The following is a 15,707-nucleotide window of genomic DNA, read 5'->3' as shown; positions in this document are numbered from 1 at the left end:
GAGACAGGGTTTCTCTGTATAATCCTGGCTGTCCTGGAACTCACTTTGTAGACCAGGCTGGCCTCAAACTCAGAAATCTGCCTGCCTCTGCCTCCCGAGGGCTTGGTTTAAAGGCAGACGTGTGCAACCATGCCCAGCTCCAGTGATGTTTTCAAGTCATTTTTCTGCAGCTTGTGGTGGGTTTGACGGCACATGTCTTCCAGGATGTGTCTTCCTTCTAACTTACTTTGTCACATACTGATACAGTCTGTGCTTCAGCCAGGAAAATCTGCTCATCTCTTTCATTGAGTTCATCTATTTATTTCATTTGGAATTTTCTTCTTCATTTCTCTCTGGGTGTTCATGTCCCAATTTTGTCCCAATTTTTTCCTGAAAAGTCATCTTGAAATTTAAATTTTCCTAGGAAAGCATTTTTTTATATTTGTTCAAAATGTCATTTCAACTATACTTAATTTTTTTTAATACTTATATGAGGTTAACTATCTCTTCTGTTTTTCTCACAATGCCTTTTATTAGCTTTAAGATAAGCCAGTGCTGACAGTGATGTTTTTCAGTCAGAAATTAAAACTTGGACAGTATCTGCTGTACATGGCATGCCTGAACCTGATATTACCTCTGGACTATAAAGGGCAGGACCATCTTCCTGAAGGTGGCAGATGGTCTCTTAGAAAGGGAATAACCTGAAGAATTGCAGGCAGAAATGACATCTCATCTCAGACTTGTGTTGTTGAATAGATGTTTTCTGTATAATCTTTTTTTTTAATTAATTAATTTTTTTTTTTTTTTTGCTTTGTGGTTATTTTTTATGGCTTGTAGTTCAGTTTTTTTTTTTAAATTGTATTGTTAAGGTTGTATTTGAGCTGAGATACAAGGCTTGTCATCTTATTTGTCTTTGACGTTCTTTCTGGGTCACATTGTGCTCAGTAGGAACCGGTGGCTTACAAGAGGTTGGAGGGTCAGCCAGCCGGCAGGGCCACAGGTGCCATCCCACCCTTGATGAAGCTTGTTTTTGTCCACGTGTGCTCAGGTTACTTCTTACTTTACAATATGAACCCCTAGGTTGTAAAGTAATCCATGTTATTTTCTACATATCCACTGTGGAACCCTCAAGAATATGTTTCTTTTGAGGTTTAGGTTGAGACCTAGCCTTTGTATCTAGATTCACAGTATAAGATAGTGAGCCAGGTGTGATGTTCTAGACCTTTAATTCCACCACTTGGGAGGCAGAGACAGGGAGGTAGAGGCCAGCCTGGTCTACAGAGTGAGTTCCAGGACAGCCAGGGCTGTTGCACAGAGAACTCTGTCTTGACAGGAAGTTAATGAAGTTTCTTCGTGGAGCCAGCTATCGTGGAGCCAGCTATGTATGAAATGTCAAGCTGGGTTTTTTGTTTGTTTGTTTGTTTTTGTTTTTGTTTTTTTAATTTCTCTAAAATAAAACTTTACTTTAAAATGTTTTACCTTAATAGTTTATTTATATTATTATTGTTGTTGTTTTGGTTTTCTTTTTTTAATATTTATTTTTTATTTATTTATTATATGTAAGTACACTGTAGCTGTCTTCAGACACACCAGAAGAGGGCATCAGATTTCGTTACAGATGGTTGTGAGCCACCATGTGGTTGCTGGGATTTGAACTCAGGACCTTTGGAAGAGCAGTTGGTGCTCTTAACCACTGAGCCATCTCACCAGCCTGTTGTTTTTGGTTTTCAAGACAGTGTTTCTCTGTGTAGCCCTGGCAGTCCTAGAACTTGCTTTGTAGATCAGGCTGGCCTCCAACTCACAGAGATCCACCTGCTTCTGCCTCCTAAGTTCTGGGATAAGAGGTGTGTGCCACCACAGCCTGACCAGTAAAAAGTATTTTTTTTTTTAATGTTGATAGAACACGGAACCCATTGGTAACTATGTCAAAATGGTTGTAACAGTTGTGCTTACTTGATATAATAGCAGCATATCAAAGACCTTGGCAGATGCCTCTTCCCCCTCCCCCCCCCCCCACAAAGGAAACACCACCACAGAAAATGAATTAATAGTAAGGGCTTAACCTTAAAATGCTAGAGGCCCTGTTTTTAAGGCCCTGAAGGGACAACTATAAAGAGGAGCAAGGGAGAGAAGAGAACAAAGGGAAAACACAGAAACTGAGTTTGATGAGAGGATGAAAAACATTGACAAGGGACCAAGAGCTCAGGTAACATCCTTGGCTCTGCCAGGGTCTGGTCTCTGTGTCTTGCGCTATCCTGTTCTTCTGCCCTGGCCCTGTCACTCTATGGTTCTCTGGTGGTGTAGCTTCCTCATGTTATTAAATTCTCCACACCCACTGCAAATGTGTGCATGAGTGTGTGTGTGCGTGCTGCTTGTGTAGACAGAAGTAGTGATGTTAGAGTTTGTATAGCCTAGGTTCCTGGGGTGGGTGAACAGTGGTGCTGCCTGTCTTTCTCTGCTACATGACCTCCTTTTATCCTGAGACCTGCAGAGAACTGGGAATAGTTATTTCACATCAAGCCTTGGGAATCTCCAGCCGTAAAAGGGATGATTTGGCTTGCCTGTTGTGGCCCCAGAGTTTTCCTTTTAATGTGAGGATATAAACAGTGACACTTACATGACTGCTTGATAATCAGTACATTTCTGGCACCTTTCTGTTCCAACACTGTTTAAATCCTAAGATATACTCACAGTGGCATCTTTTACTAGTGAAAGAATCTTAGATGTCACTCAGTTCCCCACTTCACCCATTATACAAACACAGGCGAGGGAGTGTCTAGTGGCATGTTTTATATGGCCTTCTGAGCAGTTTGGTAAAGTTGAAATTAGGAACAAGGTCTCCTGAGTCCTGTCTCATTTTTTTTTCTTTCAAAACAATACATCAGCTGGGTGTGGTGGCGCATGCCTTTAATCCCAGCACTCGGGAGGCAGAGGCAGGTGGATTTCTGAGTTCGAGGCCAGCCTGGTCTACAAAGTGAGTTCCAGGACAGCCAGGGCTATACAGAGAAACCCTGTCTCGAAAAACAAAACAAAACAAAACAAAACCAAAAAAAACAAAAAACCCCCAATACATCATGAAATCTCACATTTATTTAAATTTTTTGAATTCCTAAGATTTGTTTTGGTTGGAAGCTGCAAAGAAACTGAGCCTGCCTGAGTTGTGTGTGCTTGGTGCAGAAACCTAGAGAAGGAAATTGTGAGTGCTTGTGTGTGTGTGTGTGTGTGTGTGTGTGTGTGTGTGTGTGTGTGTGATAACAGTTTTGTAGCTCCTACTTTCACTGACCAGAGCTGAGCGAGGGGCCAGCAGTTACCCCTGGGCCTGGCTGACATCCCATTTTTTGAGGCCCCAGAGTTATTTTTAGCCCCAGGGCCTTGGAAGCAGGTGTGGTCTGTGCTTGAAGGCCATGCCTGGAACCTGTTCATGTCTTGTGTGCTTGTCTTCTTAGGAGCTGACAATGGCGACCTAAGCCTACTGCTTTACCTTGCCAGAGGAATTTGCACCTTTTTGCTGAGGAATGAGAAGTCATACTTTATTGCATTTGTGATTATTTAAGCAGGTTTGCTTTGGAAACTTTTAATACTCGAAATATATTTTAAGAGTAGTAGTACAATATTAACTAACAAAACTATCAGAATAAGTCCCTCATATATAGAAGGACTCTTTTTGTATTAAAAAGCATGCCCCAACTGATAGGTTTTAAAATTCAGGTTTGTAGTCACAAGTCACAATTGAACTTTTAATTTTCTGGGCATCTGAGATGTAGTTCAGTGCTATAGACAACGTGTTTAGTGTGCATAAGGTTCTGTCACCAGTAAGTACACACACACACACACACACACACACACACACACCTTGAGGATGATAAGCAAATGCTCTTTACCTTACTATAACTATTCTTTTTTTCTTTTTAAAGATTTATTTATTTTATATATGTGAGCACACTGTCACTCTCTTCAGACACACCAGAAGAGGGCATCAGATCTCATTACAGATGGTTGTGAGCCACCATGTGGTTGCTGGGAATCTACATTCTGCCACATGTCTCATTATCTGTGCTCAGGTACCATGCATCAATCTTGTCAAATCTTCCCAGGTGAATATCCTGTGCCTTGTTCTATCCCAGAATTCTTTCTGCCTCCTGGATGTCCCACCTTCTATTCTACCCTTTCCTATGGCCATAGGTTTTTTAAATTGACTGGCAATGTATCCATACAATACACAAGATATCTCTTAAACTGATAGTCTCTGAGAAATTAAATTGTAACCTTTCTTTCATTAGACTGCTTCCAGATTATCCACCTTTGCCCTGTCTTAGTACTTATGGTAATTTAACTTTTGTATCAGAAACATATGCCCCTTCTTTCTCATAGTGGATTTTGTTATGATAGTGAATTGGCCAAGGGTATAATATATAGATAAAGATTCTGAAGTTACTGTTACCAACCTCTTGAATATAAGTTCTTGAGTTATTTGATCTATCCTTTGACAAGAAGAACATCTTGAAAACATTTATTTTAAGGAAAAGATTTTTAAGGGGGCTGGAAAGATAACTCAGCACTTATGAGCACTGGCTGCTGTTCCAAAGAACTAAGGTTTCCTAGCATTTACATGGCAGCTTATAGAGGTCTGTAACTGCAGTTCCAGGGGCTCTGACACCCTCACACAGACACACATGCAGGCAAAACACCAACCAATGCTCATAAAATAAAAATAAATAAGTTATCTTAAAAAAGAAAATATTTTAAAAATACTTCCTTGTATAGATTTTTTCATACTTTTATTTTGCTTACTATGTCTGTTATATTTTACTCCATTCCTTGCCAAAAAACAAAAACAAAACCCTCCAGACTCTTAGTAGGTATAAACATTTGTGCTCTAAGCAGCAGTATACTGTGTGAACATTGCAATCTTTCCTGTCACAGTGTTGGTGTTTCTTGGCTAAGACTAACACTAATTAAGGAACCTCAGCACCTTCCTTTGCAGTGTTAAAGGAAGAAAATGTACTTAAAGTTCTTTAATGTGTGTGGACTCATCTACATACATACTTGTATATATTTCACTCTAAAGTTAAAAAATCTCAATTGCTTGGAAATGTGTCATTTCTAGTAGATATAACCATAATTCTGAAGAAAGACTGAGTATCTGCCATATTTTTTATTAGAATTTGCCTAAATCAGGAGTTTTTGGCCAGTATCTTCATGATTTTTCAATCATGCTTTTGGCATAGAGCTTCAGTCTTCAGGCGTCCTCTTAGCTTGCTTTCTCACCTCCTTCATGATTTTATTTTTGTGATTCCTTTGGAGAAAGGCCTCTGATTGGCCAGTTTGAGCCTCCTCTAGCATCTCTTACCTTTTAACTCTGCTTCATTTATTTCTCCATAGCACTTTTCACTTGCATAACATTTTATTTTGTCTATTTTATGTATCTTATATTTTACATTTTGAAAGTCCCTTCAAGGTTCAAGTATTGAAGACTGAGTCCCCAAATTAATGTTATTGGGAAGTACTGGAGTCATTAGGACATAAGATCTTGGCGGGAAGACTTTAGGTCACAAGGGGCAGGCCTTCAAAAGGGAATTGTGTGCCCAACTTCTTTTTTCTATGCCAGTTTGCTATATCAACAATTTACCTGACCTCCCATTCTTATTTGCTATCTGACATGCCCACAAGAAGTACTGAGAGCATTGGATCTGCTCAATTTTGGACTGAAGTTTCCAGAACTCTAAGCCAAATATCTTTTTTAGGGACTGGGGAAATGAGTTGTGTCAACTTGACACAGCTAGAGTCATCAGAGAGAAGGAAACCTCAGGTGAGGAAATGCCTCCGTAAGATCCAGCTGTAAGGCATTTTATCCATTAGTGATCAGTGTGGGAGGGTTCAGCCCATTGTGAGTGGTGCCATCCCTAGGCTGGTGGTAGTCCTCAGTTCTATAAAAAAAGGAGGCTGAGCAAGCCATGTGAAGGAAGCCAATAAACAGCATCCCTTCATGGCCTCTGCATCAACTCTTGCCTCCAGGATCCAGCTGTGTGAGTTCCTATCCTGATTTCCTCCAATGATGGACTATGATCTGGAAGTGTAAGCCCAATTTACTTTTTGGTCGGTGTTTCATCATTGCAATAAAAACTCTAACTAAGATAAGTACAGTCAGTAAACCTCTTGCCATTTAATTAGGAGTATACTGAGTTCAATACTCAACATCCATGTAAAATGCTTGTTATACTGCAGCCAGACATTATGCAGAGTGCGAGACTTTGGAACACTGCGGCTCTAAGTGGGGTGTCTCTATCAAATCCTTCCCCCCAGAGTTCAGGGACCTCCTACCCCTTACTCCTCCACTCCACAGAAGGGGAGGCGGGAAGAGTGTGAGAGCCAGAGGGGGTGGGGAGCGCCAAGAAAGCAAGGCGCTCTAAATTAACTGGGTAAGGCTCTTATGAACTCACAGAGACTGGAGCACAGGTATGCACCAGGTCCTCTGTGTGTGTGTGTGTGTGTGTGTGTGTGTGTGTATTATTATTATATAATAGCATAAGAATGTGAGTAAGTCTCTGAATCTTGTGCCCTCTCTTGGGCTGTCTTCCTTCTGTTGGTTTGAATTATCCAACTTGAATGTGATAAATTTTGTTTATCTTACTATATTTTATTTTTGTTTTGTTTTGTTTAAATGTATGAAAATCTAGCCATGGGGCTGGAGAGATGGCTCAGCAGTTAAGAGCACTGGCTGTTCTAGAGGAGCCAGGTTCAATTCCCAGCACACACATGGCAGCTCACAGCTGTCTGTACCAGCCAGGGAGATCTGACACCCTCACACGGACACATATGCATATGCAGTCAAGACCTATGTACATAGATAAATATAAATAAATCATTTTTAAAAATAAAGAAAACCTAGCCACTAGGTTAAAGGTTAACAACGGAACTGTCACATACCTGCTGGGAGAGAAAAATCAGTTTTCTTCAATAGAGTGACACTGGGTATATCAGCCACTCCAGGACAGGCCTCCTGCTTAGGAGTAGTTAGCCAACATATAATGGACTCCAGAGTTTTATTTGTTATTATTTGGTTATAGTTAGGTGTTTTTTGTTTTTGTTTTTTGTGTAGTGGGGCGAGGTGGGGATATGGGGTAGGGTGGAGTTTTGCTTTCTTAATTTTGGAAGGGGTTTGTTATATTGGGTTATTATTTGTTTTTTGAGAAAGAACTTAAATTTGGGTGTATAGGGAGGTGGAAAGGATCTGGAAGGATTTGGGGAAGGGAAAGAATATAATCAAAATATATTTAAACTTAAAAAAACGTTTTAAATAATAGTAATAACAAATACTGCTAGGTAAGGCGGTACTGGTACTTCTTCCCACCTTTGGGAAGGCAGATTACAGCAAGACCCCTCTGGTTGCTGTTCAGCCCGTCTATCTAATCTGCAAGCCTTAGGTTGCAGTGAGAGCCCCCTGTCTCAAAAAACCAGTGAATAGCATCTGATGAATGGCACCTCAGGTTGACTCCTGGGACACCCTGGAGCATGTACATGAACACACAATGTTCTTTCTTAATGAGTTAATTGTTTCAGATTTTCTTAAAGTAATGGAAAAATGACTAATTCAGTATTGTAGTACTAAATTCTAAGAGAGCAAGGATATTTTACTTTTACAATACATTTATACTTATAATTTATAATGAATAGTTAGCATTTGTTACTGCGTTTTCACGGCAGTGTTTGGCACATCCCAGGTGTCTGATAATTACTTTCTAATCGACTGGGAGATGCTCAAGAGTACCAGGATGCACATCAGTCTTACTTGACCTTAGCTTGTTGTAAATCTTTCTTCTCAACACCAGCCTACCATTGTCATGAGTAGCCTTATTAAAACATTTTCTGTACTCTCAGATACCCTACATTTCTTCTTGCCTGGTGGCTCCCTCTTAGGGCTCCTTGCATTCCCACCCCAGAAGGCCACCCATATCCAGGATCCTCTTCTAGTCACCTGGGCCCTTAGTTTTCCAGCAAGGAGCTAGCGGAAACATGAGATGTGGATCAGTAAATGAGTGGAGGTTGCAGGAGTGAGTCTAATAAACTCATGGAATGGAGGAAAAGGGAAGGTAGGTAGTGTGAGAAGAAGAAATCAGGGCTCAGGGAGATCAGGTAATGGAAGCTAGCTGTCCGCAGGTGAACATCACAAACAGGAAGCCATTCTAAGAAGAAAGACATGATCTCTAACTGAAATGGTGTCAAGTGTATGCTACTCCTGGCCGGCAGTAACTCTAAGGCTGCTCATACATCTAGCCCCGCCCATGAGTTGGCTGGCCAGTGTCTTAAAAGAGTTAATCTTTGAAAGTTAGCTGCCTTCATTTGGAAACATGTAAATGGTCTAACATGTAAATGGTCTAACTGTGATGAGTGCTGCCTCTCAGTGAGGCTGGGCTTTCCTGAGCTTTTATCTCCTTGTCTAATACTAGTTGTCTAGAAAGACTTCCTTCAAGCAGTCTATTCTGTTACTATCACTTGTCAATATAATATCACTTGTCTTACAGTTTTGGGTAGGAAAATGTGGAACATGTTAAGTTCATGGCTATTTTGGTGAGGATCTGTTTTTTGTTTTTGTTTTTTTAATCTCTGAATTTCTGTCAGTTTTTTTGTTTTTCAATTTCTGACAGTCGGGGAGGGGGGTGTTTGCTTGTGTTGATTAGGGCGCCTCACTCTGTATTAACCACAACCTCAGCCTTCCACTAGTTGTGTTATCCACAGAATCCTAGACAATAGCATTAATCCCTGTAGAACTACAAAGGTCAAAGCCTAAGATGTTTTTGCTTGCTTCCTCATCTGGTCCTTCCTCCCTTGCAGCAAGTCTAGTCCTCCCTGTAGATTTGTATAGTTTACCATCAGAGCTCCCCTAAAAGTCTTTTATTTTGTAGCTTGTTTTATCAGTCTTTATTGGAGGGGAACTAAGTATCACTTAGTTTAAACTTTATGCCTGATTCTATCCTTCCCATGACCTGCTGAGAATTTGAGCTTACGCTCTAGACCTGTGAATCATTTTCTTCAAGAAATGAGGATACAGTGGGAGCTCCTGCTTTCTCAATTTCCAGACTGTCATTTGAAGTGTTGGTGGAGCCCTCCTTACCCTGCCTGACTTAGGCCATGTGGGTGAGCTCAGGGCAGCAGTGCCTAGTAATTGAGAACTATTGTTGTTGGCATAGAGTAACCATGAGAAGAAGGCAAAAGGGACCTTTTATTCTTGTAGCTGAACATATCCTTATTACAACTGACCTCAGAGCTATTGTTCTGTTATTGGGATGTTTCAGAGAGAAAAACACTTCATCTTGGAAGATGTTTAGTAGAATCATTTAATAGTAATGTGGTGGGGGAAGGGAAGTCCTGGAAGGATTGGGTACAGAGCTGTCATTTTATTCACTGTGGAGGCTGAGACATGAGGGTTACAGTCAAGGCTGCCTAACCTACAGAGCAGACTTAAGGCTAGTGTAGAAAACTTTATAAGGTCATCTCAAAATGAAAAGTAAAACAAAACAAAACAGACAGACAAACAAACAAACAAAAATCCAGAATGGGCAAGATACATAGCTGTGTTGAAAATGGTTACCCCATGTGTGAGGGCCTGGGTTAAATCCACAGTACTCCAGGAAAAAAATCTAGCTGGGTACACTGATGGCTGCAGGGACTGAGGAAAGCGAACCTAGATGTTTCTCCTTTTAATTATTGTAAGGACAGATATTGGTATTCTTATAATATTAGTCTTTATATTGTTCCTTTACTTAAAATAAGCTCTACCTTAACAGTCCTCACACATAACAAAATTAGTAGCATCTTTCACTGATGTAGTTTCGAAATTAGATATAGAGTGAATTTTGATAGATAAAACTTCAACCATTTCTTCTATCATGAAGTCCAGTGTATCTTCTCATTGAATCTAAAATGTTCAATGTATTACATATAAAAACAGATAAATTTAAGGAGGAGGTTATTATACAATTTTTGTTAATGTTAGAAGTCACAGCATATAAGGCATGATTTGATTCACATTTGATTCACGTACTAGGAATGGCATTTCTATATGTGTATGATGTGTGTGTTTGTGACTCTGTGTGTATGTCACCAACAACACATCAGATATCAGAAAATAGCCTTAGGTGTAGATACTTGCTTTTAACATGTAAGAGCCAGGACCTGTTGTAAACCTCAGGTCATTGGCCTGATAGTTTGTGGGGGTTCTCATGTGTCTGCTTCTGTCTTACTGGAGGGACACTGGGGTTACAGTGTGTGTGACCTTATGGAGGTGCTGTGGATCTGGACTCAGGCCCTCATTATAGCAGAGCAAGTGCTTTACACATGGAGCCATTTCCCTGGCCCAAGAAATGGTTAGTTTGCCTGCCTGCTCATTTCTAAATGTAATGTTTTTTTTTTTTTAAATAAAATTGGAGTATTATGAATGGAAGAAAAAGCAAGATATAAAACTGCATATTCCATGTAATATTTTAACAAAGGAGAAGACAAATAATGTTATGTTTTCTATATTTATTTTAAACAAGAAATTAGAAGCTACTTACTGTTAGCAGTGGTTACCAGGTGAGGGACATCTACAACATATGAATTTAAGAAACTTCAGTACAGTGGTGGAGTTTCAGTATCGTGGCAGTTTATAACACCTGGCACAGTGCAAGGGATTGAACACAGGTCTCATGCATGATAAACAGGTACTCTATCTACTGATATACACCCCCATCCTGTCAGGTAGAAGCCGACTATGGGTACTTAATTTAAAACTTATAAGACACCCAAATGCTGGCCTGGCCACACTGATGGGGGTGGCCAGAAGAAAGACACCCAAGTATCTGCTGTGGGTGCCACTAAGAAGGACGAATGGAGAGATGGGAAAGATGGCGTATGTGGTGAAGAGATGCAAGAGAAAGTAAAGCCAAACGGTTTGTACACCGTGGAGAATGGTGGTGAGGAACAGGCAAATATGAGGAGGCCATGGTGACATGAGGAGGCTTGAGTTGCCACCAAGGACCATGTCTGGGTCCATGATCCAGCTACAGCTGGGATCTCTTTTGATGTCTGTAGCCCTGGTTACTACTAAAGGCCAAGCAGATATCCATGGTCTGGGCTGCCACAGGGACACATTCTGCTCTGAGTGGCCTGTGTTGCCACCTGAGGCCATGGGGACATCTAGGTCCGGGCTGCTGCTAGGGGCCATGTCTGGTTTGTGGTCCTATGGCAGCCAGGGTCTGTATTGATGTCCTGAGCCCATATTACTACTGAAGGCCATGCAGATGTCTGGTCTGGACTTCTGTCTTAGGCACTGTGATGAGCTGGCCCTGCCCCTCACCAGCAACCACATTCAGGAGAGCTGGCCCCAGGGAAATGAGAGCAGGAGAGCTGTCCTTTCCCCTCACCTGCTGCAGCACTTGGGAGAGCAGGCCCTGTACCTCACCTGGGCAGCACAGTAGTTTGCCATTGGCGAAGGCATGGGTGAGCCAGCCCCAGGACATGAGAACAGGAGAGCTGACCCTGCCCCTTGCTAGCTGCAGCATTGGATGAGCTAGCTGGGGCAATGCTGGAGTAATCTCCCTAGTGGTGTAGGCTCAGGAGAGCTGGTAATCTGACCAACTCAGCTATGCCCTCCGCACCCCCAGACCCAGATCCAGGACTTTGAGTTGGCTCACCCAACATCTATGCTAGCTATGAAAGGGCCAGTCCTTCAGATCCAAAGCTGCAGGATCGCTATGACACAGGACAACAGGATATCCAAGAGGAGTTCCAGTATTGATAGAGTAGCAGAAGCCAGAGACCTCAAATCAGACCAGTGATTAATTGCAATGAACATTTGCAAGCAGAGCTATGTGGACAAAAGTGTATACTGGGTGACATAATGCAACACACCACAATCTCCACGCCAAGATTTTGTTTTAATTCCATCTTACTTTATTTTCTTTTGGAGGGTGTTTTATTTGCAGGGGTGGAGGACAGATATGAAGGGACAGGGAGATGAATGGGAGTGGGGTGCATGATATGAAATTCACAAAGAATCAGTAACATTTGAAAAAATTTCTACTTATAAAGAAGTGAGTACTGGAAGTGGGAGTAATGGCTGGATTGTAAATTAAATAAGTAAGTAAATAGAAAAGAAGTGAGTCGGAGGTCATTCGTAGTCATTCTCCATTACCCCTTGGTAGGGTTCTGCCACATAATCCAGTAAGGACTAAGAGCATCAACATTTTGATATAAAGATACAAGAGGACTCGAGCTGGTTTCAGTACAATACCGAATCTAATCTGTACAAATTTACTTCACTCTCATCCTTTTGCTAAAGTTATATCCCCTATTGGAGTGACTGAGCAGAGAGAGATGCTTTCTTGGTTAGGACAAGAGTCTTTCTGTGTCTGCAGCAGCCTGCTCGGCCCTTTTCATACCTGGTAGAACTGTCTGCTGAAGGGAAGCAGATGAGTTTTCTAATGTAGCTTGTGCATATTTGCTATCTTCTCCCCGCTTTTGTCTCTTGATCTCCTAACCCAGATCACTGCTTTTTGTCTCTTCCTGACTTCATCATTGAACGGGGCCAACCACACTTGGTGCTGTTGTTGGAATCAGCTTGCTCTTGTTCTCAGATTTCTGCTTTCTGTGCCATCTGGGCACTCTTGTGGACAAATCACATCATTCTTCCCCAGTCCAGTTCCATTGTGGAGCAGGTGCTGAGGGGAGAACTGGGTAACCCAGTAGTGGAAACTCCGGTTTGGAAGTCAGAGATTGTCTGTGCAGGACCTTACATTGGCATGAGATGTGTCACTGAGCAGTCAGGACTTTGATAAAGTACTGTGAACATGCTGGATACTTTGTGAAAGTTTGTTGATTGCCAAGGCACATCTGCTCTGGCTTCTTCAGTGAATGAGAGGTGACTCTTATTCCTCTTTGATACAAAAACACATTGAAGATAAATGCAATGTGATGAAACTTAGTGCTTAGAAGACAAGACATGGCCATTGAATACATTAAATGTAGGGTTCATAAAATAAGATTTCCCACGTGCATCTATATCAGGCTTTGTGAGAAAGGTGGAGGCTGGACTGTGTAGGAAAGTAGATTGCTACTGCTTTGATCTACTCAGTAATGTCTTTTTAAAAGGAAAACACTTACGTTATGTGCATCAGTGTTTTGTCCGCCTGTATGTCTATGTAATATGTATGTGCCTGGTACCTGAGAAGATCCCAGAAAAAGGCATTGGATCCCCTGGGAATGGAATTAAAGATGGTTGTATCATGTGTGTGCTAGAAATTGAACCCTGGTCCTCTGAGAGCTGCTGGAGGCTTAACTGCTGAGTTGTCACTTTAGCCCTCATAATGTCTTTATGGTTCTAGGCATGAGTGAGCTTTGTTCATGACACTGCCCTCACAACTGAGACAGAATGACTATATAGCCCAGGCTGCCTGCCCTACAATTTAAAATTCCTTCTTTTTCAGCTGCTTGAGTTCCAGCATTAAAGGCAGCCACTGTTATGCCCAGCCTCACCTGTGCGTTTAGCCACCAATGCAGTCCCCTCCTCTCTTTGTCTGATCCACTTCCATTTATTAATTTTATATAAGTCAGACAGTTTTGTTCTCAGAACAAATATTTATGAAGAGATAGTCATTGCTGCATCTTTATTTTGTAGAAGATAACCAGTAAATTCCAGGCCACTTCTCTTTATAGCCTGATGCCTTTTCTCCATGTCCCAGGCTTGAAATTTAAGTTTAAAGTAGAGAATATGACCCTAAGATGATTGACAGCTTTACCATCTTGTTCTGAAACCAGGCAATCAAATATTTATTTATAATCATAAGTTGTTTTTGGAACAAGAAAGGTCTTGCTTATTATGAAAGTTAAATTGAGCATCTTACCTACAAACAGAGTGGAAGTGAGAAACTAATCAAATATTTCCACCAAGTGCTTATCCTCTAAAAGTGAATGCCAACAGCAAATGTCTGGTATTAAGCAAAGCGTGTCTCCTGTAAGGAAAATGGACCAGGTTAGATACAAATCTAAGAATGTTGAAGGCTAGGATCAGGCTCAAATTGTGGACACTAAACTTCAGTTAGTGTTACTCAGGAAATGATTCCTTACAAGAGTCTGGTGAGATTAGAAGGCATTTTAAGGGCTCTGCATGCTGTCTTCAAGTCCCAGGCTAAGGGATGAAACTTTCTAAGTCAGCGATGCTCTTGAGAATGTAGTATGAAAACCAGAGGGGAAGCCTATGACAGGTCAAGGGACATAAGGTGGAGAGTAGGGCTTGGGATGTAGACAGACCAGCTGCCGTGGGCTGGGTCCACTGCAGGCCTTCTGTAGTCCTATTGACAAGTGCGTCAGCCATTTTGTCCCCTTTCTCCCTTAAACAGTAACTGAACTTTGTGGAACCCTGTTTTCCTGCCCTTCTCAGGGGCTGCTGTTTGCCCACTCACCACAGGAATCCTTAAGCCAGCAGCAGAGATCTTTTTCTCCTAATATAATCTGATTTTTTTGCTATTGTTCTGTGTACTGTTTTCAAGGCATAAGTAAGTAAAATGGAAGAAAACTGTTTGGAATATTAATACTTCGAGCTGCTTTTTCAGGCTTTGTAATTTCATACAAATTATTGAATTTGGGATCTCAGGCAATTATAATTATGAATGCCTTGTTTTGTTTTTTTTTTGAAGTTTTTATATTTTGAGGTTAGTGTAACCCCTTTTTAATGAAGCCATGTCTAGTTAATCCTTTTTGTTTGTTCAAATGAAACAGTGCATTAAGTATGGAATTAGATTAATGAAGTAAATATTATGAATCATACACTCTCTAATCTGATACTCATTTTTCTGACCCCATGTTTTGTTTTCTGTCTTTCTTTCTCTCTTCATATAGGTTGTCAGCCCAGTATAAAGCTGTTGGAGTGAGGGCGCAAAGGTAAAGGATGATGTAATGCCTGGCCGCCCTAGAGCATCTTTTGTTGTGGGATGGGTATTCCCATCATCTCTATGAATCTAGTGTGAGGGGCTGCTTTGTGGAAGGAATCCTTTGCAAGAGCATATCACCAGGAAAGAGAAAGAGACATTCAGTTGGAGGGCCCTTGCTGAAATGGATTTAACTCTCCTCTTGCCAGTCACCACTAGCCTGACCTCATACATTTTTAGTACAATGGAGTGGCTGAGCCTTTGAGCACAGCACCATTACATCATCGTGGCAAATTAAAGAACGAGGTGGGGAAAGAGGACTTATTGTTGTCATGGCCCATGAGATGATTGGAACTCAAATTGTTACTGAGAGCTTGGTGGCTCTGCTGGAAAGTGGAACAGAAAAAGTGCTGCTAATTGATAGCCGGCCATTTGTGGAATACAATACGTCCCACATTTTGGAAGCCATTAATATCAACTGCTCCAAACTGATGAAACGAAGGTTACAACAGGACAAAGTATTAATTACAGAGCTTATCCAACATTCTGCAAAGCATAAGGTAATTTCTTTCTTTTATGACTTTTTAAGTAAGTGGACATACTAATTTAGAAAATATTTTAATTGAAGCTTCTTTTTTTAAGTATAGAAAGTAATTTGAGGAAATTTTGGTTGCTTTTTAAATTTGGTAATCTTGCAATACCTAAAAATATATTAACAATTATGCTGTTTTTTAAAGATTTATTTATTTATTATATGTAAGTACACTGTAGCTGTCTTCAGACACTCCAGAAGAGAGCATCAGATCTTGTTACAGATGGTTATGA

General features: G+C 40.9%; 1 protein-coding gene across 1 annotated transcript in view; it reads left to right on the top strand.

Moving 5' to 3' along the window:
* The window catches only part of Dusp16 (dual specificity phosphatase 16), an 83,521-nt gene that overhangs the window by 17,481 nt on the left and 50,333 nt on the right, over window positions 1-15,707 (top strand). Inside the window, exon 2 of the mRNA XM_021190629.2 lies at window positions 14,854-15,442. Coding sequence (XP_021046288.1) covers window positions 15,215-15,442 — 228 coding nt within the window. The 5' untranslated portion in view covers window positions 14,854-15,214. The remainder of the gene's footprint in view (window positions 1-14,853; window positions 15,443-15,707) is intronic.

This window comes from Mus pahari, chromosome 2 (assembly GCF_900095145.1).
Source record: "Mus pahari chromosome 2, PAHARI_EIJ_v1.1, whole genome shotgun sequence".
Lineage (NCBI taxonomy): Eukaryota > Metazoa > Chordata > Mammalia > Rodentia > Muridae > Mus > Mus pahari.
This window is presented reverse-complemented; position numbering and strand designations above follow the sequence as displayed.